This window comes from Hydra vulgaris, chromosome 01 (assembly GCF_038396675.1).
Source record: "Hydra vulgaris chromosome 01, alternate assembly HydraT2T_AEP".
NCBI classification, from domain to species: Eukaryota; Metazoa; Cnidaria; class Hydrozoa; order Anthoathecata; family Hydridae; genus Hydra; species Hydra vulgaris.
Window position 1 is genome coordinate 53212223 of NC_088920.1, and position 25770 is coordinate 53237992.

At 26.6% G+C, this 25770-nt stretch overlaps 1 protein-coding gene across 1 annotated transcript in view; it reads right to left on the reverse strand.

Moving 5' to 3' along the window:
* Nucleotides 1–570: 570 nt before the first annotated feature.
* The window catches only part of LOC100215666 (succinate dehydrogenase cytochrome b560 subunit, mitochondrial), a 32869-nt gene continuing 7669 nt past the window's right edge, over nucleotides 571–25770 (reverse strand). The window contains exons 2-6 of the mRNA XM_065788585.1: nucleotides 22945–23007; nucleotides 16578–16712; nucleotides 9023–9084; nucleotides 4154–4317; nucleotides 571–837 (exon numbers count right to left, since the gene is read on the reverse strand). Of these exons, the coding sequence (XP_065644657.1) occupies nucleotides 718–837; nucleotides 4154–4317; nucleotides 9023–9084; nucleotides 16578–16712; nucleotides 22945–23007 (544 nt within the window). The 3' untranslated portion in view covers nucleotides 571–717. The remainder of the gene's footprint in view (nucleotides 838–4153; nucleotides 4318–9022; nucleotides 9085–16577; nucleotides 16713–22944; nucleotides 23008–25770) is intronic.

Consider the following 25770-nt stretch of genomic DNA (forward strand, 5'->3'; position numbering starts at 1 on the left):
CCACTTAGAACAAACTTTTCAAATTTGCCAACATTTGGAAAAATACAACCACTTTTACTGTTTTTGTTTAATAGATATTTATACCTATTAAATAAATATAGAATCTTGAAACTAATGGATTTCTACTTTTATGTTAGCTTCTTTTGCTGACATTTAGTCCATTGGGCAATGAACAAACTAATATTTTATATAATTGCTATGGTAATGGTTATGGTTTTGCTTGATTGTTTCCTGTAATAAGCTAGCTCTTTGGGTACATATTTTTCTGATTTTTAAATCATTTATCATAATTACGAAAATATAATTTTATAAAACAATACACAAATATTTGAAAATGTGCCACTAAACCCCCAAAATACGTTGTAAATCATTTTTTAATTTCTTTGATTTTAAATTTTTTTTGAACTTTTGAATTTAAAAACAAACAGTTAAATAAAATTTAAAAACAAATCGTATATAACTTTTTTGCATTGACATCATATTCACGAAGACTACTTTAATATTGAAGATAAAATTATTTACATAGATTAGAAAACAGTAATATAAATTAACGAAAAAAACATTATAAGCTTATTTTCAGAAAAGCTGTTAAACAATAAAAAATACACAGTAACCCAATCAACCATTAAGCAATACGTTGAAATTCAATCTGCATTTAGCTTCACATTGTCAACATTCGAAATTAACGGTGACAATTTTTCTAAATATTATAGAATGTTATGATGTGTAGCTACAAAATGCCACTATACCAACTGTTAAAGCAATTGAAGTGGCAACCGCAAAGTATCCTGTCTTATATAAAGTCTTCATTTCAAAGCCACGTCCAGTATCCCATATCTATGACAAATACAATAAACATATTAGATGAAAATTTATATATACATACATATACACATATACATATATATATATATACACATATACATATATATATATATATATATATATATATATATATATATATATATATATATATATATATATATGTATATATATTATATATATATATATATATGTATATATATTATATATATATATATATATATATATATATATATATATATATATATATATATATATATATATATATATATATATATATATATATATATATTTAAACAACTTTATAAAGTATTCTACACAATAGAGTGCTCAATGTTCTTAAAAGAACAGAGCAATTATATTAGTAGTAGAAAATCACTTAACAAAAATTTTTTCCATTTAACACTGTGTTTCATCAACAAAGATATATATATATATATATATATATATATATATATATATATATATATGTATATATATTATATATATATATATATATGTATATATATTATATATATATATATATATGTATATATATATATATATATATATATATATATATATATATATATATATATATATATATATATATATATATATTATATATATATATATATATATATATATATATATATATATATATATATATTTAAACAACTTTATAAAGTATTCTACACAATAGAGTGCTCAATGTTCTTAAAAGAACAGAGCAATTATATTAGTAGTAGAAAATCACTTAACAAAAATTTTTTCCATTTAACACTGTGTTTCATCAACAAAGATTCATCAGAAATAGATGATCAAATTAATAAAACTTCAATTTATACCAAAATTAAATTACAGGAAGTTGCAAATGTCTTAACTACTGTAAATTTTCACACATTTGTGGAATACGCTGACACTATTATAAAAAGAATTCTTGAGAAATGATTACTTATGCTATTTTTTTAAAAGGTTTTTTTAAAAAGGGTAGTTAATGTAAATATTATTTGAACTCATTTATTTTTATAGTTTTTTAGGAGAAACTTATTTTCGTGCCTACATTTAGAAATTAATTCCGATCTTTTGTTTAATAAGCATTCTTGATTTGCATGTGTAATTATTTCAAACTTTTGCAAAAAGCCACACAGCTATTCCTGATGACACAATCCGTATAATAAAACATTGTAGAAAAACCTTACTTTATTTTAATAAGGAAACTTGGAAAAAGAAAAACATACATGACTGCTTTGATGTAACAATGGGCAGTTATGACGGAGCAGAAATTTGTAAATTTGTTGGACTATATATTTTAGATTTGTTAAGTAAAATAATCAATATAAAAGATTTAGGCCTTTATCGCGACGATGGTTTAATAGTAATGCGTAGAAAATCTTGTACACAGCTCGACAAAATTAGAAAAGATATTATAAAAATTTTTAAAAATATTGGCTTTCAAATCGTAATAAACATAAATTTAAAAATTGTGAATTTTCTTGATGTCACATTTAACCTCTCTGAAAATTCATATAAGCCTTTCAAAAAACCAAACGATGAACTATTATATATTAACATTAACTCTAACCATCCACCCCAAGTTCTAAAACAAATCCCGATTTCAATTAATAAAAGACTAAACCAAAATTCCTCAAATGAAAATGTATTCAATTCCTCTAAACGAATATTTGAAGATGCCCTAAAAAAAAGTGGTTTTGAAAATTTTGAACTAAAATTTGACCCTGAAAAAAAGAATACAAAAAAACGAAATAGAACTAGAAATGTAATTTGGTTCAACCCCCCATATAGCAAAAATGTTTCTACTAACATAGGAAAAGTGTTTTTAAAATTGGTTGATAAGCATTTCCCGCGATCTAATAAACTACATAAAATTTTTAATCGAAATACAATTAAAGTTAGCTACAGTTGCACAAAAAATATGGAAAGAATTATAAAAGGTCACAATAAGGCTTTGTTAAACAAAAAAGAAATCCTAAATGAAAAAACTACAGAAAATTGTAATTGTAAACAAAAAATCAATTGTCCAATGAGTGGAAGTTGTTTATCAAAAAATGTGGTATATAAATGTGTTGTTTCCTCTAAGAATGTACCTGATAAACAATATATTGGCATAACAGAGGGTGAATGGAAAAAAACGTTTTGCCAATCATAAGCAATCTTTCAAGAATAAAAAGTATTCAAAAGACACCATGCTGTCAAAATATATATGGGAAATAAAAGAAAAAAATATTGATGATTTTATACTGAATTGGTCTATCCTTAAAACAGCGCCTGCATATAACAATATTTCCAAAAAATGCATACTATGCCTACAAGAAAAATTTGAAATAATTACACATGCAAATCAAGAATGCTTATTAAACAAAAGATCAGAATTAATTTCTAAATGTAGGCACGAAAATAAGTTTCTCCTAAAAAACTATAAAAATAAATGAGTTCAAATAATATTTACATTAACTACCCTTTTTAAAAAAACCTTTTTAAAAAAATAGCATAAGTAATCATTTCTAAAGAACTCTTTTTATAATAGTGTCAGCAAATTCCACAAATGTGTGAAAATTTACAGTAGTTAAGACATTTGCAACTTCCTGTAATTTAATTTTGGTATAAATTGAAGTTTTATTAATTTGATCATCCATTTCTGATGAATCTTTGTTGATGAAACACAGTGTTAAATGGAAAAAATTTTTGTTAAGTGATTTTCTACTACTAATATATATATATATATATATATATATATATATATATATATATATATATATACATATATATACACACATATACATATAAATATATATAAAAACACACACGCACACATACACACACACACACACACACACACACATATATTAGGATGGCCAAGAAACAATATTTTTGAAAAATATCTACAGTTCTTACCTTATTGTGTTCTATATAATAAAAAAAAATCACTGAATTTAAAAGTTTTTTTGAATAAAAAATATTTTTTGTGGTGCCTCAAGATCATTGAACATCTAATGGGTCCTTAAAATTAATTTTTTTTTTCAAAAGTAATTCTTGTTGGATCTCGAAAAAAGCAAAATTATATAAAAACTTCAGAAATAATAATTATTTTATAAAAATACATTAATAAAAAAAAATATAAAAAACTTAAAAACTTCGTAACAATATTTTTTATTTTAAGTCAGAAAATTTTCTATACATATATATATATATATATATATACATATATATATATATATATATATATATATATATATATATATATATATATATATATATATATATATATACATATATATATATATATATATATATATATATATATATATATAATTATAAAGTAAAAACTCACTAAATGTCGAACTCCATTTACGGTATGGTAGCATAAAGGAAATGCTATCAGACATTTCGCTGGAGCTAATACCCAAATCGGAAGATTCAAAGCTCTTATCATCTCAATATAACTTTCTGCACCCCCTGGAAGTAGTAAAGCGGCAGAGCCAACAGTAAACACAACTAAATAAAAAAACAAAACAATAAACAAACAAAAAAAGGCAACAATTTAAGCCATAAATAAATATTGCAACATAAGCCAAAGCTTTTACATCTTATAAAAAGGAAAATTTTTGGGAAAATAACTCCTTCCTAATGCAAAAGCCAAAATCAACTTCTTATTAACAACCAAAGCTACAACCAAATTTATATATATTAACTTGTTAATGAGGTCAAAAATAATAAGGCCAAGGCCTCATGTTCCAAGGCCAAGGCCAAATATTTTAAGGCCAAGGACAAAGCTAAGACCAAGAGTTTCGTGATCAAGGCCAAGGCCAAGAGTTTCAAGGTCAAGGACAAGAGTTTCAAGGCCAAAGCCTACGAAAACATTTTCAAAGCTAAAGATTTAAATTTTGGCCTTACGTTAAGGCCAATTGTTAACAAAACTGCAGGTAGCAAGTGCTGTGATAATAAAACCATATTATGTGAAATTATACCAAGATTAAGCACAGAATTCGAGTAAGACAGTAAGACACTATATTTTGATATAATACGAAAGCCAAAAAAAAAAATGTACAAAATAAAAAAATTACACTTTTAATTCTTTATTCTTATGTATTTTTGTGCTAAATGCAAACAACTAATATTGACATCTTTTAATTAAAAATAATAACTAGTTGTTAGCATTGACTACATGTCAAAAGCATTTACTATATATATAGCCTATACTATATATATAGCCTATACTATATATATAGCCTATACTATATATATAGCCTATACTATATATATAGCCTATACTTTATATAGCCTATACTATATATATAGCCTATACTATAATATAGCTTATACTATATATATAGCCTATACTATATAGCCTATAAGCCTTTGTTACATTTAAGAAACATCAAAGTTTCAAGCAATGAATCAGACATACCAGCTCTATGAGGGTGCATTATCAATCCACTCTGACAAAAGATACGCTTGACTGGAGCTGATGTTGCAGGGATAAAGAAATACTTGCCACATATATATATTTCTAATTTTTGAATATTGTTTCATTGTGTACAGTTTTTATTAAAGATCTTTTTAAGTAAATTCTAGTGATTTATTCGTTGAAAAAAAACTCTGTTAAAAATACATCATTAACAACTTTTTTGAACAGATTTAGATAAGTTGAAAAAAAACAGTATAGATAAAAAAAAAAAAACTTTATAATAAATTATAATTTAAGTATAAAAAAAACTATTTTAATTAGAAAAAACTTTAAAATTCTGATTTTAGTCTAAAGAAAAAATCACATGTTAAAAATCTGTTTAAATTTTCTTTTTTAAATATTTTAAACTAATAAAAAAACGTTAAAACAAATCATGCGGCTTAATATATATAAATTCCTTTTAACCAATCATTTCATTAATTGTTGTTTTAAAATAACTAGCCAAAAATGGCAATTTAAACCGTGACATAAAACATAAAATTAAGCTTTCAAGCAAACAAATAAATAACACTTGCAAGCAAAATCAACTCTAGCACAATTTTTAAAATGCAAACACGAAAGATAGTTCTGAAATTATTAAGAAAAGGTGGAAGGCCAAGGCCAAAATGTTCAAGGCCATAGTCAGTTTCAAGGCCAAGCCTTTAATTTTTGGACTTGAGGTAAGGCCAAGACCATAGGCCAAGGACTAACAACTCTAATAAATATTTTTATTAAAATTTAAACTTTATTAAACTATATTTTGTTTTAAATTTAAATAACAACCACATATATGTATAATAAATAAGAGTAGTAGTGGTGTCACATTTTATGACAACGCTCTACATTTTGCAATTCTACATACACAATTCTTCAGTGATTTTATATTGCACGAGCTTACAATCCACTTGAACAAAATGTTCAAATTTCTAGAGGTCCAATTTAAAAAAAAGTATGCTAGATAATTCCAAGGTGAAATATTTCATTTTTATATTTACAATAAAAATAAAAACAATATTTCTCCTTTCGTTCTTAAATACTGTTCTGATTTCAGGGCTTTTTTTGTTCTAAAATACTATTCCGAATTGATATCATTACTAAAGGATTTAAGTATTTTCAATCAATTGATACTTTTAGAAAATCTGGCTAACATATTTATTTTCAATAATTCTTTTAATTCTATATGTTGAATGCAAATCGAAACATTATTTCCAAATGGAGGGAGCATTTGATAAAACAGTTTTACATCAAACAAGGCTGCAGGTAACCACTATTTAAGTTGAGAGCTATTAGGAAATGAAAATAGTTAAAGCACTTAGCTCAGTATTTAGCATCAAATTGAGTAGCAATTTATTTTCAATTAATATTCATTTAAGAAGCAACCATTCAGACCTACGTGTCAATTAATCTATTTGTCAGAAAGGTCCATGACTAATTTGTTTATTGTGTATTAATTTATTTATTTATAACAGGAAGTTATTTATAAAAGATAAATCTTGATGAACCAGTTGGCTGGTTCATCAAGATTTATCTTTTTGTGCTATAGGATTGAGAGAGAGAGAGAGAGAGAGAGAGAGAGAGAGAGAGAGAGAGAGAGAGAGAGAGAGAGAGAGAGTATAAAAGCAAAAAAAAAAGTGTGTGAATATAATTTTAGATATCAATATGTTGTTTTTTTTTCTACCCAGGCAAAATATATGACGATTAAAACAGCCATTAAAACTGAGAATTGTAAGTAAAACATCAGAATTTAAATAAAAACATCAGAAGTCTTACAAATAGCAAGTAGGTCTAGTGAATTTTGTTAAGGTAATATTCAACAATAAATACTTTGAAGATTTGTATGAAATTAAAATTTTTTTTGGTAATAATTGATTTTTTATATTTTTTTGGACTTATGAGGCCTTGACAATGCACATTAAAACACTAAAAGACAAATGAACCTATTCATACACATATGTGCATGTGCATGTGCATGAATGGTGTCATGCACATACGCATCACTGTTTATACTCTACACTGTTTATATTCTACACCTGCTGATGAAATCAGCTTCTCTGAGAGCAATGACTGAGTTAAGGAAACTTTACAGCTAGCCAGCCTGAAAACCATTAAACTAAGTTTTAGAGCTGAACATTATCAGTAGATAACAAAAGAGTTGCCATGGCACTGTTTTGGTTTCCTCTGCAACATTTTTTCATAAAAATTTGAAAACAATAGGAACATACTTTTAAATCAAGTTGAAGATGAAAAAAAGTCATAGCTTTTACTGTATTATTTGTTTCATTAAAAGATTTAATAAATTAATAAAATTTTTTATATATATAACAAGTTTATTTAAATTTATTGTAAATGCAGCAAAGTTCTCAAACATAAATTGTTTTACTTATAGATAAGTGTTGCTAAGCTTAAAATGAATATAGATAAGTGTTGCTAAGCAGGAATCGAGGGTTTTGATTATAGCTATTCATAATATTTTAAGAGAAAACATTCCCTAGCTTTTGCCTCAAAAAGTGAGTACTACAATATAACAACACATCAGAACAGTATAGAAAGATTGTTATGAATGATTTTAATCCCAGGTATCAACACAAAACAGATAGGTCTCATAAACAGATAACATATTGGTCCTTAAGTTTGGTTTTTATATTGTTAAATAATGTTAAAAAAAATTAGTTAACAAAAACCAGTTACAAAAAAAAACAGTTACAAAAAAAAACAACAAACATTTACAATTACAAAAAAGAAAAAGAAAAAAAAAAAAGGAGAAATGGTCGCTTGTTATTATTGTTATTATTATTATTTTGTTTTGCATTAGGGATCTAAGAAACAATTTTTCTAGCAATTCTTTAGATTTTTTAATGTTTTCTATATAATTAAGATTATGTATGTTAGTCAAGAAGAACTTGTAGAACTAAAATCGATGATGGCTAAATAAAAATAAAAATGTTAAAAATTTATAATGATAACAGGAATGCAATATAATACAATTTAGATTTATTATATTTGCTCATCAGAAAAATTAATTGAAACAAAGAAATATTTGCCAAAATTTTCATTAAGTTTTAATAAACTAATACAATATTAACTAAACACAAGAATAATAGAAAAAAGTAATAAAACCTAATATACTAAAAAACCAAATCTAAATTTATTAATAGAATTTATACCGGTTGTATAGATTTTATATCAACTGTAATTATAGATTTTTTATCAGTTGTAAATTATAGACTTTTTTTATCAGTCGTATATTATAAAACTTGTACCAGTTGTACATTGTACAACTATCAGTTGTACAGTTGTACATAAAATTTATATCAGTTGTACATTATAAAATTCATATCAATTGTGCGTTATAAAACATATATCAATAGTAAATTCTAGATTTTACATCAGTTGCAGGTTGTAGAATTAATTTCAGTTTTATAAAATTTATATCAGCTTTGGAATATAAAACTTATATCATTTGTAGATTATAAAAAAAGAACCAATGAAAGCAATCAAAATCAAAAGCAATCAAAAAGAACCAATGAAAGCAATCAAAAAGAACCAATGAAAGCGATCAAAAAGAACCAATGAAAGCAATCAAAAAGAACCAATGAAAGCAATCAATAGTAATGTTTTAAATAAGATCCACTTTTCTTATATTCTAACTGTAGCAAAAGTTTATTTATTTTTTAAAATGGAACATCTCATATATCATTAAAGTTACTACAATAATATACTATATATAAATAAAAATTTATAATAAAAACTTACTTCCAGACATTGCCAAGCCAGTAAAACGATGAGTGCCAGACAAAAGACCAGGTAATTCAAATCTGAAATTTAAACATTTTATTAAAAATCATTAATGTCACATAAACTAATATATTTTTACATTTTATTTTAATTTATAATTTACATTATAATTCAAACTTTCTTAAAATAATTAAAGTAAAGAAAAGTAATTTTTAAGAAATGTAATTAAGTAGTAATAATATTTAATTGAGAATTTTTATATGTTATTAAGAATTATATATGCTATTAAGAATTTGTAAAATTATATATGTTATTTAGAATTTGTAAAATTTTATATGTTATTAAGAATTTGTAATGAGATTGAGAATTCTTCATGGAAATGACTTTTAACAAGTTTATAATATTAAACTTAGCTTTTTGTATGCACCAAAAATGAAATTGAAAATTCATAGTGTTAAATACCAGTATACTATAACCCAGTATATATGACCCTAAAGACTGTCAATAAATTTGAATGAATTATTTTTGTTTTTTGATGGTTATATTCTGCAGTATTTGGTCTAAACACAAAATTTCAGCAAATGTATTTAGTCTTTTACACACTAACTTAAAAAATTGTAGTTCTAGGTTAATGTTTTTAGGAATTACTAACTTATATTTATTAAAAACTTATTAATTATAAACTTTGTTTATAATTTTCTGTTAGATAAATATGATACATGTTATGTAATTCCTTAAAACCTCAAAATTGTTGTGTAACATACTGTAATAGTGGTTATGTGCTATCAGCTACAAAAATATCCACTTATTTCCTAGTAATGAATATAAAGAAAAAAAAAAAGAGTTAAAGGCTGGGAAAAATCTGATTTTAAATAAGTCTACTGGTGTTATAGTAGTTACCATTCCTTTTTTAAAACATGATGGGTTTTAAAGTTAAAAGATTGTAATCATGTTTTTTTAATTTTTTTTTGTTCTTAGTACTTGCTTGATGTTGAAACTACTTATGTCCTTAATGATTGTATAATTAATCGAATTAAATTAACTGCAATAGGAGGATTCTTTTGTAGCTGAAATAAAACGTGGAAACTCAACTGTTTTATCTGCAACGAAGGTTCCAGGAGGTTCTATAAAAGAAAGTAACCAAGTTTTGATGGCCATCATGCTGTCATATGGTGCTTACAAGTATTTGAAATATTTTTGATCAAAAACCTGATTACCCACATTTAGATTATTTTTAAAAGTAAAACATAAAATTAAGATAATTTTAATTAAGGTATTAAACTCTTTTGTTGCTTTTTAAATTAAAAAAATTTGGAAAATATTTATATTTTTTTTATTTTTAAAAGAAACATTTATTTTGAATTAAATAAGTACAAAGGTGTTAACTTCATTAGCCTATAGAGGCCTTGAAATCCCTGTGGAAAATGTTAATTGTATATTATTACTTTATCTTAGGTCTACAGAAAAAAAAAAAAAAAAGATTCATGAATTGCCTTTGTAATATTTGATCAACGTAAGCACTCAAAAATACCATCTTTTCATAACATTAAAAAACTTGAATTTTTTAACAAAGAAAATGTTTTATAAAACATTTTTTTTAATTAAAACTTCAATAAAATGTTACTTAATAATAAGTCTAGGATATATTTAGTCATGGGTATCTGATGGATGAACAGGGAGGCAAAATTTCTCCCCCAACCCCCTTCCTCAAGCCCCACCAGATCTAAAAAAAGAAAAAGAAAAACAAATAACGTGATGACAAAGATTGATAAAGTTTTTAAAGTTTTCGAATTGTGCAGCACAACCATCAGCTGTTCAGCCATCAGAAAAGTAAATTATACACGATACATCAGGTAGATTTTCTTTGATATATTTAATTATATTTTCTTGAATCTTATAAAAAAATCATCTGTCATGATCAATATCTTCTTAAAGGTAACAAAAAGATTATTCTTTTAAAAATGTGTTCTTTTGAAAATAAATTGACTGACTTTTGCTTCAGTGATAACTTTGAAGTTCATCCTGGACAACAAATTGATTATTTTCAGCAAAATCTCCTAAAATTAAGCATGCATTTTGTTTTAGATTTTCTCTACAGTTTTTCAAGTATCTGCTTTGTGTTTTTGCTATTAATGAATGTGTGGTCAATACTGTCACATAAGAAATTATTAAATTAATCTAGTAGCAATGATTGTAACAGTAATGTCGTACAGTCAGTACTCTGCTTGAATAATATATTTTCTTCTAGCTCAAGGTCTATAAACTCAAGCACTAAATAGCTTTTTAAAGCTGAAATACCAGGGCATAGTCTTGAAAATGGTATTAGGCATTAATACTATTTTCAAGACAACATACAATCTAAGTCATAAAATCTTTATAAATTTTATTGATGAGTTAGTTGTAATGCACCACAAAAGTTTTAGAGTACAAAACTTTGATCTGATTGTACAAACAAGATATTCAGGCACTTCAAAGTAACTTGATATCCTTTTATGTGTCCATTATTCTGGTGTAAGCATTTACACTTTATGGCAATAAAAGCCAGTTATAGAAATATTCTTTTTGATTTCATACATTGAAATGTCTAGATCATGATCTTTCTTTAAGTTATTGTTAGAAATGGTGCTGTTTATTTCTGCTCTTAAAGAAGCTTAATCAATATTGTATGCTAACAAAAAATTTTTTACAACTTTGTTTTCGAACTTTTGTTTTGCTGCATGTATTTGTATGTATTTTGTGTTTGGAACTCTTTTTAACTTGACTGATGAAATCCTAAGCAAATCCATATAAGTATCAAACTTGACTTTTTTCTCACATTTTGATTTGTAAAAAAATTTGAGTATTATATTAGAGATTATATCTAAATTTGTAACAACGAAGCTTAACTTGAAAATGAAGTTGAATTATAAGTTTGGAAACTACTAATCTTCAAATTATTTCACAAAATTTAATGCATTTCTTAACTTTCGAAGTTTTTTTCAATTATTATTTTCATCCTGCAAACTAAAATCTTCATATAATCATGTTTTTTTGTAACACTTGCTGCAGAACTTCCAACCTTGTAACTAGTAAGCGACCAGGGTTAATATTTGACCGGAGCCAGGTTTGATATAATATAGCCGGGGCTGGGTTTGTGACCGGGGCTGCATAAACATTTATACATCCTAAGTATACTTTTTTTTATTCAAAATTTATGTTATATTTTGTATATATGCATATATAAACATCATTACGATCATCATCATTATCTGATCATCTTCTCTTTCGGCAAACACTAAACCATATAAATACTAAAGTTTATATAAAAATGAAAGGATATTGTATGCCAGCATCTAAATAAATAGCAAACATATATGCTTATATACATAATATGTATGCATAAAGCACATCTCAGAAGCTTTTATTCCTTCTGGACTAAAAGTTTAAAAGCTTTTATTCCTACTCTTCAATTTTAAGTCAAGCCTCATTCTACTCCACATTTTTCACCATCTTGAGCAGTTGCTTTATTAAACATTAATCATTTTTTCATCTTATTTACAAGAACATCTCTCTTGAAAACAAATGTCTTTTTATTATTCCAAGAAGCCAATGTAAAAAGGTCCTGTCTGATTTTGAACTCTGTTACTCTCACCTTACTAAATCTTGTATCTTATATCAGATGTTAGGTTCTAGAGACTTTTGGTTAGTCTTCAACAATGTCATTAACTAAAGTAAGTCTAACATTTAATCTCTAATTCATGGGTCTGATCTTTTTACTTTTTTCCAGAATAAAGCAGAGTTATTTGCAAAGAAATCTTACTCTAACTTGACTCTTGAATATAATGGCCAAACACTTCCTGCCAGTTAAACAAATTAACCCATTGTTAAACATTCAAATCATTCTGGCTTCCAATGCTAAAGTTAATTCTCAATTAAACACTTCTACAGTTTGTGCTTCAGACAAGATTTCCATCGTAGTCTTAAAAAGTGTTTTCCAGAACTCTCTTTAATTTTTGCTAAAAATTTAAAAGTGCTGAATAAGTGGTTCCAATTTTTCAAAACTCTAGAAAACACTTTGAACTCTTTAACTATCCTAGAATTAGTCTTCACTCTGTTATTAGTTACTTTATATAAAGGTTTTGAGATTATTAAATTATTTCTATCTAACTGCAGTATTAAAGTTATTTTTGAAGGACTACAGTCTTCTTTATTTCAAGAAACTTTTTTCTTTATTTCAAGAAAGGGTACCACAAGGATCTATCTTTGCTTCTGTATTGTTTCTTATCTAGAATATCAATCTTCATAAAAATTTTACATCTTAAGTGGCTCTATTTGCTGATGACTCAACTTTATACTCTTGTCTTGACAAAAAATCTTCACTTTATGATTGCTTAGAACAAGCAGCTGATTTTTAATCTGATCTCTCTTGTGTAACAGCCTAAGGCTTGCAGTGACTTTTTTTATATTCTGGACTTAAAATCCACAATTTTTGTTAAACAAAAAAAACTCATTTATTTACTGCAAAAAAACATTGCAATAATGATGGCATTCCTACATTGATAAATAACAACCCTCTTACTCTCAGACAAAGTCTAAAAGCACATTGTAAATGTAATTAAACCTACTTTATCTGCCAAGCTTGAGCCACTCTCTTCCATTGTTGTAAAGTTGCATTTCTTTCTATTTTCTACAAATACCATCATGGTCAATGTTCTAACGAGCTATCATCTCTATTACAATAAACCAAAACTCATTCTTGCTTGGCTTCTTATTCAACAAGTTGCATCCTTTTACTGTATCTATCTTTTCATGCTATAAAAACTTTTATAAATCTAGTTTTTTTCCTTGCACATCAAAAAAACCTTACAACTTTTAGCCATCTTTATGTTTTTCTTTTATATACAACCTATAACTTTTTAAGTCTTCAGTTAACCATTTCCTAGTATTTTTACTTATTCTATATTTTAAAGTAACTCATAATAGTGGTTGCTTGTAATCTTGTTGGAAGTAAATTAGAGTTTGAAAATATATACATATATGCCAGTATTTAATAAATAGTAAATGTAAGCATAATATTATAATATATAAATAATTATTAATTTTTTTTTAGCTCCGGCTATCAACCCCTGCTAAATCTTACAGTTTTGCTGGGGCCGGGTTTGAAAAAAGTCTCAATTTTAGCCAGTGACAGGGCCGGGTCACTTACTACTTGTGCATCTTTTTTGTAAAACCTTTGTAAAACCTTTGCTAAGTCTAGAGAAATCTTTACATTGCCTAAAAAAACAAATTTATATAGGTTTTAAGATTAACTGAAAATTAATCATGAACCTACATAAAATATTTTTCTTTTAATATATTAGTTCTGCTGTAACTATAATAAATGTCAGATTACCTTTAATAGTAATTTCTTTAAAATACTTTCAAAAAAATAAATAGAACTGCTCAAGATAAGTATATAATTTTAAGTTTATACTTAAATTTTTAAATATGCTCACCACATTATTTCTTCTTGCTCTTCACAAAAAAGGTCACTAAGATGAACAACACCTTGTTTTTTAGAAAATCAAGTTTTGTAGCAATGAATGTTGAGAACTTTTCTAATGTCACATTTTTTTATATTCAATATATTTATTATTTATACTAACACTAGTTAATAGAATAACAAGAAAATTCTTACAAATATTAAAATGATTTCTTAACTAAAACTTTTGAAAAAGGAAAATATTTATTCCAAAAAAATTCTGAAGTGTTAAACATTTAACAATTTGATATAAATAATTAAAATAAATTCAAATGCAAAATTTACTAAGTTTAAAATACAAACAAAACTATTTGAAAACTCTTTTTTTTTTCATTATGTTTTTTTTTTCTCATTATTTTTCTAAATTGAAAACATCATAAATCGGTTAATAATAAAAAAAGACTACAATCGATTGAAAACAATTTAGGCCTCAGTAGCTTATCTGAAAATTAGTTCCACTTTTTAGAAGATGTTCTTTCCGTAGAACAACTTAGTAGGTCAAAATTTTTGTAGGTCTAGGAACTATCTGACACGGTTTTAAACTAGTTATTATATAACAAAAGTTTTAATTACAAAAATCTCCTTTAACATTTTCCCCAGGAATTTTGAGTGACAGTCTTCGTTTTAGCTCCAAAAATCAATAATTTACAAGTTGAATAAAATGGGATAAACAAGGCATTTATTGACACTACCAAGTTCCTAGAGTAATACTTTTTAATTCCTTGAACAAAAATTTATTTAGGTTCCAAATTTAAGGAAAATCATCCAAACCATATTCTGACATTTTGACATATAATGTCTTTGTATATATGTCAAAGTTGCTTTGTAGTCTCTTCAGATAGTCATTAAAATGTGGAGCCAACAATATTTTAACTGAACAACCCATTTATATTTTTAGTTCAAATTTTTGCAGCTATCATTTATTATGGATTGCAAATGATGTAAAAAAGAAACAATTGTGATTGCTAACTGTAATGGTAAAATGTTTATATGGTGGAACAGAGTTCCTAGTAAAAATGATTCTAATCAGTCACTTGGATTCTGATTTTCAATTAAAAATCAACACCACGTAAAACTGCAACCAATTATTACTGAAAGAAATGAATAAAAATAAGTAAATCAAAAAGTTTTAAAAATGAATAAATTTGAAGAGAAACAGAGATGACAAGAACACATTTTTGTTTGATTATGTTCATGTCATGAAGTGAGGAGTAGTAATAATTGCTTAACTGAAGAAAATGGGGAGTTTTGAAAATCAATATTTCCTGAGTGATCCCTGATTTCCTGAGTGCTTCCTGATAATGTTGAAAAATATAAAACTTTTGCAACCAGGGCTATGACTAAGTCTTCGCTTTACATGTCACAAGTCTCTTTCAAATCTTTTCACTCAGGTCTAAATCAAGATTCAAGTCAAGCAAAGCCTAATTTAATTCTAGAGTCAAGTTAAATCAAGTTTAAGTCCCTAACTCATAACTCAATAAGTAAACAACTCTTAATGTAATTGTAACTATTTCATACTTAAAATCTGATTTTCTGAATTTACAAAACATTTATTTAGTTTTCCATGAACCCTGATGAAGAAAAATGGAATGATTTAAAAAAAACTCTATGAGTTGAAATCTGGCAATCTTTTAAAGCTTAGTAAATTGAATGAAACTTCCATCTCACCAAAACCAATTGAGAGAACTTGTTAACAAGATTTCTTTGATGAAACAATTGCTAAACTTAAAAATTATTAATTCATTAAACCATCAAATTTATTTATATATTTGTGAAGTTTTGAAAAATTTGTAATATAAAAGGTGATGGAGCAGATCTTTTTTACAAGATTACACAACTCTGCCATTTTTATTAGATATGATATGATTAAAAAAAGCATTTAAAAAAGCTTCCAGCAAGCTTCGCCACAGTTCTAGAGGAGCCTATTTTATTACTTCATTGAAATTATACTTTGAAGACAGTTCCTATATATAGTTGTTAATAAATTCTTTGTTTTGCCTGTGACACTTTACTCAAGTTGGTAAAAAACAAATTACAAAAAAACAAAAGTTAATTTTTTTACAAGACACATACTTGTAGATAGTGATATGAGGAGAAAGTGGCCTCTGCATTCTATCATTTTTTTCCCAAAAACCTTCATTTGGTATAACTTTTCTTTGAACTACTGATGCAGCAGCTGCAGCATTTTGTTGTGCAGCTATAGCAAAGCTAGAAAAATATAAAAGATCATATATATTGTCAGTAATGCACTAAAGTATAATTTGTAAAACAATTTTATAAGTAATCTTATTTTAAAAACTCTGTCATAATTATACATTTTGTGTAATATGCTCTTAATCTAGAGCTAAAAGAAAAGCAAAATCTAAATATATATATATATATATATATATATATATATATATATATATATATATAAATATATATATATATATATATCTAAATATAAATATAAATATATATATATATATATATATATATATTCATATCTAACTAATTTATTGTTTCATATGATGTTGAATGTTTGTTCACAAATATTCCACTTAAGGAAACCATCAACATAGCAAGGTTCTATCCTTGGCCCTATACTCTTTTTAATTTACATTGACAATCTTCCAGATATTCTCACATCTAAGGTGGCATTGATTGCTGATGATACTACCATTTATTCTTGTCGTGATAAGAAACCAACACTCTCTAATTGCTTGGAGGGGGTATTTGAGCTTAAAAAGTTTCTCACTTCTGGTACAGTATGAGGCTCACAGTGGCTGGTGAACTTCAATACAGATAAACTCAATTTTTTTCAGCCAATCGTTATCGCAATAAGTTAGATCTTCCTATATTTATATATTGGTGATGTACTCGATGAGTCATCTACTGTTCATCTTCTAGGATTAACTCTTACTTCCGATCTTTCTTGGAAACCTTATATCAAATCAGTTGCAAAATTAGCATCTGCTAAGGTTGCATCTCTTTATCAAGCTCGACACTTTCTTACTTCGGATTCTATTCTCTATCTCTATAAATTTCAAATCTGGCCTTGTATGGAATATTGTTGCCATATCTGGGGCGGATCCTCTAATGATGCCCTTTTTCTTTGAGACAAGGTGCAAAAATGCATTGTAAACATAGTTGGACCTGCTCTTGCAGCCAACCTCCAACTATTATCACATCGTTGTAATGTTGCTTCTCTTTCTCTTTTCTACAAATATTATAATGGGCACTGTTCTAAAGAGCTAGCATCTCTTATGCCATCTACTAAAATTCATTCTCATGTTACTTGTCATTTGGTTGAGTCTTATCCTTTTTCTGTGACTGTTCCTAAGTGCTCCAAAAACGCTTATTTGTCTAGTTTTTTTCCTCGAACATGAGTTCTTTGGAATTCGCTTTCTTCATCGTGCTTTCCTGATTCATGTATTTTTCAATTCTTTAAGTCGTCCGTCAATCGTTATCTTGCTCTACAATCTTCATCTTTTCTCTTCCAGTAACTTCCAGCTTTAATTAGTGGTTGCTTGCAGCCTTGTTGGAAGCGAAGATGTTTAGAAAAAAAAAAAATTGATTTATTTTTTAAAGATAAAATTAACTCAGAACGTTTTTTAAAAATTCACTCTAAAAAATTACTTTAAATTTTTACATCCAGTTCACATTTTCTATTTGACGGAAAATATTACGATCAAACAGACGGTGTTGCTATGGGTTCTCCTTTAACGCCCATCTTAGCTAATATTTTCATTGGATTTCATGAACAAACATGGGTCAATAACTGCTCCTTTAACAGCACCATTTTTTTAGAAAGAAAATGAACCCAACTGTTTCTAACATTAATAATAGCTTAAATAAAAGATACTTTAAGCTTCCATACATTGGAATGTACTCTAAATATACTAAAATGAAAATTTTAAAAATATTGCAAGGATGTTCTAATAAAATTAATTTTCATACTAATAAAACACAAGATTGTTTTTGCTTAAAAGAGTCATTTCCTAAACTACTTAAACTTCATGCTGTCTATAAATTTTCTTGCGCTGGCTGTAATGCTAGTTATATTGGAGAAACCTCCAGACATTTGGCAACTAGAACAAATGAGCATCTTAAAAGTGATAAACAATCTCATATATTTAAACACCTAAATTTATCTATTAATTGCAAAAATCTGGCTAACTGTGATTCTTTTGAGATTTTGGATAATGCCCCAACCAAACACAAATTAAAGTTAAAAGAAGCCCTTCACATTAAATAGAAAAGTCCCTCACTTAATAAACAAACTTTACATTATGCTATAAACTTATCTATTTAATTTTACTGTCAATTTATTTTTTTGTTTTGCTTTTGTTTTGACAGTTTGTTATTTTGATTGGTTATTTACTGAGTTATTTTGTAATAAATATATTGGTTTATTATGTATAATTTTTGTCCATTAATATTTCTCTGTTAAAACTTCTATTTTTTAATATTTATTTCAGAGTTTTTTTTTATTGTAAAATAATCTTTTGAAAATGTAAATAAATTTTTTGAAGCATGTCAAGAATAAAAAACATCGTGTTATTTTTAAAAATAATTACTTATTTTATGCTATTACAACAATCAATATATATATATATATATATATATATATATATATATATATATATATATATATATATATATATATATATATACTAATGATGTGCTGGGTACCTGGTTTGGACCCGGTAATTCAGCTGCTTTCCCGGGTTCCCAGAATCAGCAGCTTTTTTGCAGTACTCGGCATCAGGTATCTTAAAAGAAACATTTACCTTAAATGCTGTAACTATATGTTTAAGTGGTACTTTGAATTGTGTCAAAATATTATTAACAGGATTGCTTTTAGTTTTAACTTCAACCAAATTTCTTGATATAAGTCTAAGAGTGTTATGGAGTCAATAACCACAAAGCCCTATTTACTCAATATAGACATGTCTCAATTAAAATATTTTTTTTTCATTTAATTCACACTACAGCCGAGAAGGTCTACTCTTTTTTTTTCCCTGCAATTCTCTGTCTCTCTTAATCTTTCATTTTCCGTAACAAAACTTTTGATTAATCAGCGCATATAAGCAACTATTTGGCAATAAATTAAAAAAATAAATAAATTATATGAAATACCACAATAATAAAACAAAAATTAGTTAGCGGCAACAGTATTTCTTCAAGTTGATAGAGTTAACTTTAATTTTAAAGATCTCTTGATGATTTTGGCATTAATTATGTAAGACGGTAAGTTAGGGATCGTCTATAAAGTACATAAGCTCGGATGCGGGAGAGAGAGTCTGAAAATGACGTATATGAGATATGGGGCAGGGGTCAATTATAAAAGTAATGAAACACAAAATTAAAAAATATCATTAAATGCTAGGGAGGTTGGTTAAAGGCGTAGTTACTTTTAGAGAGGCGGAGGGTACTTAAAAAAACATATATCAAAATGCAGAAGAGGGTAGAGATATAATATAAAAATAAAAGCATATGTACTTTATGAATGGATTTCTTATTCCAAATTATTATTTAATATTAGCAAACTTGATATATTTAGGCAAACTTAATTAGCGCAAATTAATCAGCATTATTTTGTGAAAAAAACAATTCAGTGCAAGAGATTTCTCAAGCTTTTATTCCACCTTTTTAATATGAAATCGGTGCCAAGTACCCAGACTCGGTTTTTTCTACTACTCGGAATAGGAGACTCGGCATAAACTGGTTCCAGCACATCTCTTATATATATATATATATATATATATATATATATATATATATATATATATATATATATATATATATATATATATATATACACTAGTGGCCATTGAAATAAAGCCAGCAGCAAATTTTTGGAAAATAAACAGTTTACTCTAGCAACAAGGTCTAGCAGGCATATTATCAAATGCAATTTTAACCTTACAATACACTGAATAAAGTTCTAGCTCAAACGATGAATAAAAGTCAGTAATTCACAGGATATCCTTTATTTTTAAGCACAACATTAATGCGATCAGGCATGCTATGAACAAGTGTTCTACAGTATTCCGGTGTTATTTCTGTCGTCCACACACGCTTCAAAACCTTTTTCAGGTCTTTTTCTGATGTAGGACGATGTGCAACAACTTTCCTTTTCATAATTTGCCAACAATTTTCAATCACATTTTGATCAGGTGAATTTGATGGCCAATTGGAAAGAAGTTCAATGTTGTTGTCTGAAAACTACTTTTGGACAATCTTTGCGGTGTGACAAGGGGCTGAGTCTTGTTGCATAATTGTTGCTCCTGTGATGTTCATGTGGATTTGAAGCTTACTTTCAAGAACCTCCAAGTACTTTTTGGCATTGATCTTTTCCCCTTTATCGAAGATGTGCAGTCCACACCGACCACTTGCTGTGATGCCACCACAGATCATGACGCTTGGTGGATGTTTGACAGTTTTGATGGTGTATTTGGGATTGAATCGCTGAGAGGCAGGACGTCTGACATAATTGTAACCAGGGCCTCGTAGATGCTGAAAGGTACTTTCATCTGTGAACATGACTCTCTCCCACCACTCCCTTGACTTGTCTTTCATCACACGGCAAAACTTCAATCGCTGGAGGAGTTGTTGTTTCGTGATTAGAGGTTTCTTCGCTGGTCTGTGAGCTACAAGACCAAAGTCATTTGACAGACGTCTCCTAACAGTCCTAGCACTCACTTGAATACCCCTGTCACTAGCTAGACTTGCAACGCGTGCAGAAGAAGTATGCAGACTAGACGCAACAATGCTCTTCAAATAACGATCATCACGATAATTTGTTTTTCGTACTCCCTTGCAGTTGGAACGTAGTGAAACACCTCCAGATCTTAAAACATTCTCAACGGCATCTCTAGAAATCTTCAGTTTCTTTGCAAAATCACGCTGAGAATAACGCTCAGTATTCAATGTTACAATTTGCCCCTTGACAAAATCATTAATATCTGGCTTTTTCCCCATTATCACACTAAAATAAGCAATAACAACATTATAGTTTTTCAGCAAGAAATCATGAAATTTAATTAAATACTAAGCCAAACACGTGTATAATATGCATAACATAAATAATAATGACGTCATATATAAACAAACCGAATGGCATGACGTTGTTCTTACTTTTTTATACATATTTCATTTTACAGCAAAATCATCAAGTGGCTTTAATTCAATGGCCACTAGTGTATATATGAGGAAAAAAAACAAGCATTCTAATTATTTTTTGTCCTTATATTCTTAATATTTAAGCTTTTAACTTACCTTTTTTTAATTTTATTAAGATTACCTTCAGGTCTACATTTCATAAAACTTTATACACTACTTTCATTTTTTAATTTAACGCTCTGCAAGGGAAAACTTTTGATCTTTTTTGTTTTGTTTATTAGTGAAAATTAGTAATGCATAATTTATGGATGATCTCTTAGGTTAAATATCTTATTTGCAGACACTATAGTTATTGTTAAAGTTTTATTTCTCTACAGAAACTACTTTCTTTTTTGTATTGAAATATTGTTTTTTGCAGGTTAGTGCATTCCACTATGAATGGGAAAGGAAAGGTAAAAATAGTCACGTAAGCATGCCTAATAAAAGTTTTTATTTGCCCAAAGAAAAACTGGGCATGCTTATGTGATTATTTTTCCATACCCTTTCCCATTCCTGTAGAGAAACGAATGAGTGGAAGCTCACCTATAGAGCAAGTTATATAATGTTTTAAAAAAAATGCAATTTTAAGTATTTATAAAAAGTTTATGTCTTGATGAACATTTTTTTTCTAACTAACGAATCAATTAAAAATGTTATAAATATATATGAAAGTGGGTGCCAGATACAAGAGCCTTTAGAAAAGTTGATGTCATAAAGTAGCAACCTTTTTAATAGAACTTAAAAACTTTCAACAAAACTTAGAAATGTTATTAACAGAAAAAAAAAAGTTATAACTAAAGATATCAAAAATTAACAAGTTAAAGAAGTTATTTTGTACACATGAATTTTGTACACATGAACCATAAGTCATACCAAAGTGTAACTAAAGATATCAAAAAAGTGTAAATATTAAACTTTATCTTTATTAAGTTAATTCTTGTACAAATCAAATCCACAAAAAACTTTTTTTGAAACATTTACACTGAAACAAAAACTATGAAAAAAGTATTAAAATTGTCATGTATCTAGATTCATGTATTGCAACTTAAAAAATAGTTTAATAAAAGAACAAATAGTTTATAAAAAAATAGTTTAATAAAATTACAAATAATTTATAAAAAAGAGTAATAATAACTAAGCAGGTTTTATAACAAAATAAATTACATATTAAAAAACTTAAAACTAATAATAATTAACTAAAAAAAATATAAAAAATGTATATTACAATTGAAATAAATAAATTATATTTGATACAAATAAAAAATTAAATGTAATTTACAAAGCAGATTCTTACCACCTATGAGACAGTCCGATTCTGATTAAATGTCTAGATGTAGATGTCCCCTTTGATAACAACCTAAATCATGTAAATATTATATACTATTATTATAAATATTATATACTACAAATTTATTCTAATAGTCTTAATTTTAATTTTCATTGTTTATTGTATTTACCTATAATTATTAATCTGCTGTTTCAAATCAAATATTTCTTAATAGATGAGGTTTTATTTATATACTTATAACAACTAATTTTATTTTTGCAAGTTTATTGTTTCCACTGTAGAGAACCAACAGAAAGGCAAACATTTAAGAACCCTTGCATACACCCCAGTTATATAGGGTGTAGTTAATTTCATGGAGTAAACTCCTCTAGCAATTGAGCAACTGGATTTCATTTAACAGTGCACCAAGACTTACCCAATGACACAGAGATTCACGCATTGCATAGAACTTGCATATGATGTATATCTGCTATGAAAAGTAATCAGTTTACATGAAAAATCTAAAAGATTCCACTCCCTCAGATGTGTTGATAACAATTCATCCTTCAACCAAAACCTCTAATCAGATCATCAAATTCTTGCTGATTGGGAAACTGTATTTATTTGATTAACTACTTTCTCCCACTAGTTCATAGTAGTAAGTGACTATGGTGGGGGCCTCAGTGGGGGTCACTTACTACTTTAAAGATTAGAGAAATTAGAACATCATACTGAGCACTGCAGCAACTGAAAAAGATATATAAGAATGAACTAAACTCTTCTTACCATTGAAACTTTTAAATATTGAATATAAAATAATACAAACCATACAAAAGTAACTATTGTTTAAATGTTCTGTCAGCTGCCTTTAGATTCAAGATATGGCAAAAAACATGTACATCTTGCTGCAAAAACCAGTGTTACAGTATTAACCTGCAGCATCAGGATAAATCATAGCTTTGATTGTATGTGGAGCCTATGATTTATCCTGATCACTTAGGGGTCATCCATATAACACATACACTTTCATTTTGACCCTCCCCTGCATTTCGCTATACATTTTTTTGAGTACCCTCCACCTCCCTAAAAGCACCTATGCTTGTAACTTACCTACCCACCCAACAATTTATGATATTTTTTTAAATAAAATGTCTCCTTACTTGTATAATTGATCCCTTGTTCCTCCCCAAATTTTATTGAAGCTTTTAAAATAAAAGCTTCAATAAAATTTGTAAAATTAAGTTGAACATATAGAGATTGATACCTTATAATAAAAAATACAATAAAAACACTATTAAAAAATGTAACAAATCTTTTAAAAACAATAAAAGAACTGGTAATGTAAAAAGGAACTAGATTGAAAATGTCATTATTACATGGTTCACTATTTTATTAACAGTGGGTTTTTTCTACTCTATGTACATGCTATCTTTGAGTTTTAATAAAAATTTCTTGGAGGTCAAATGCAAAATTGAAAAACTAGCATGATTAAAACTATTAAAACAGCTTTTATATGAATGAATATGTTTATAAATGTACGGATTTTTATCTTTTTCATAGTGTTTGATTATCTGTGTTTTTAAATGGCGAGTAGTTTTGCCATTATAACAGGACTTACAGCCTGCACATTCAAATTTATAGACAACAAATGATTTAAAGTCTATAAAACAGGGATCTTTTCCCAAAAAATTTTAAAAAATTTTCAATGAAGTGAAAACAAATCTTACGATGACCCATTTACAATACCTTTTAATGATTGCATTTAATTTTTGCTTGGTTAAATCAGATATTTTTCCAATATAAGGAAGTTTAAAATATTGATAATTTTGTAGGTTTTCCAAACACAATGAAATATTAACCTGGTGTTGTTAATGTAAGAGCTATTTAAAGACAAGAATAATCAAGCACTGTAAAAGGGATAAAAACTTGCACATTTATAAACATATTCATTCAAACGAAAGCTGTTTTAATAGTTTTAATCATGTCAGTTTTTCAATTTTTAACATTAATAAACATTAATAAACAAATGAATGAAAAATTAATAAAAAAATAAAGTAATTAAATCATTCCATTGCAATGGAAGATTTAATCTTATTCATAATTTAAAGTAACTTAAAAAAAAAAAGATTTTTAGAAAGTCATGAAAAAATAGTTTCAAACGTTTAAATTTATCATAATAAATACATGCTTACATAAAAAAAAAAATTAATATAATATTATTTGTTAACTTACATAAAATGTGTTTATGTTAAACGATCGATATAACTAACTTTTTATTTTATTTAAAGCCTTTGTGTAAAATAAAAACTTTAGAAAAGATCAACGATTAAAAGTTATTCATGTAAAAATTTCTTTTCATAGTATTTAAATTGTTTAAACATCAAAACCGTCGTGGTTGCCATAGTCAAATTGTAAATAAAAAGTATTATAAGTGTGGTCAGTTACAGCGTGAGATTGCACACCATTCCTGTCCAAGCCTTATATATATATATATATATATATATATATATATATATATATATATATATATATATATATATATATATATATATATATATATATATATATATATATATATATATATATATATATATATATAAGGTCAGTTACAGCGTGAGATTGCACACCATTCCTGTCCAAGCCTTATATATATATATATATATATATATATATATATATATATATATATATATATATATATATATATATATATATATATATATATATATATATATATATACATATATATATATATATATATATATATATATATATATATATAAGGTCAGTTACAGCGTGAGATTGCACACCATTCCTGTCCAAGCCTTATATATATATATATATATATATATA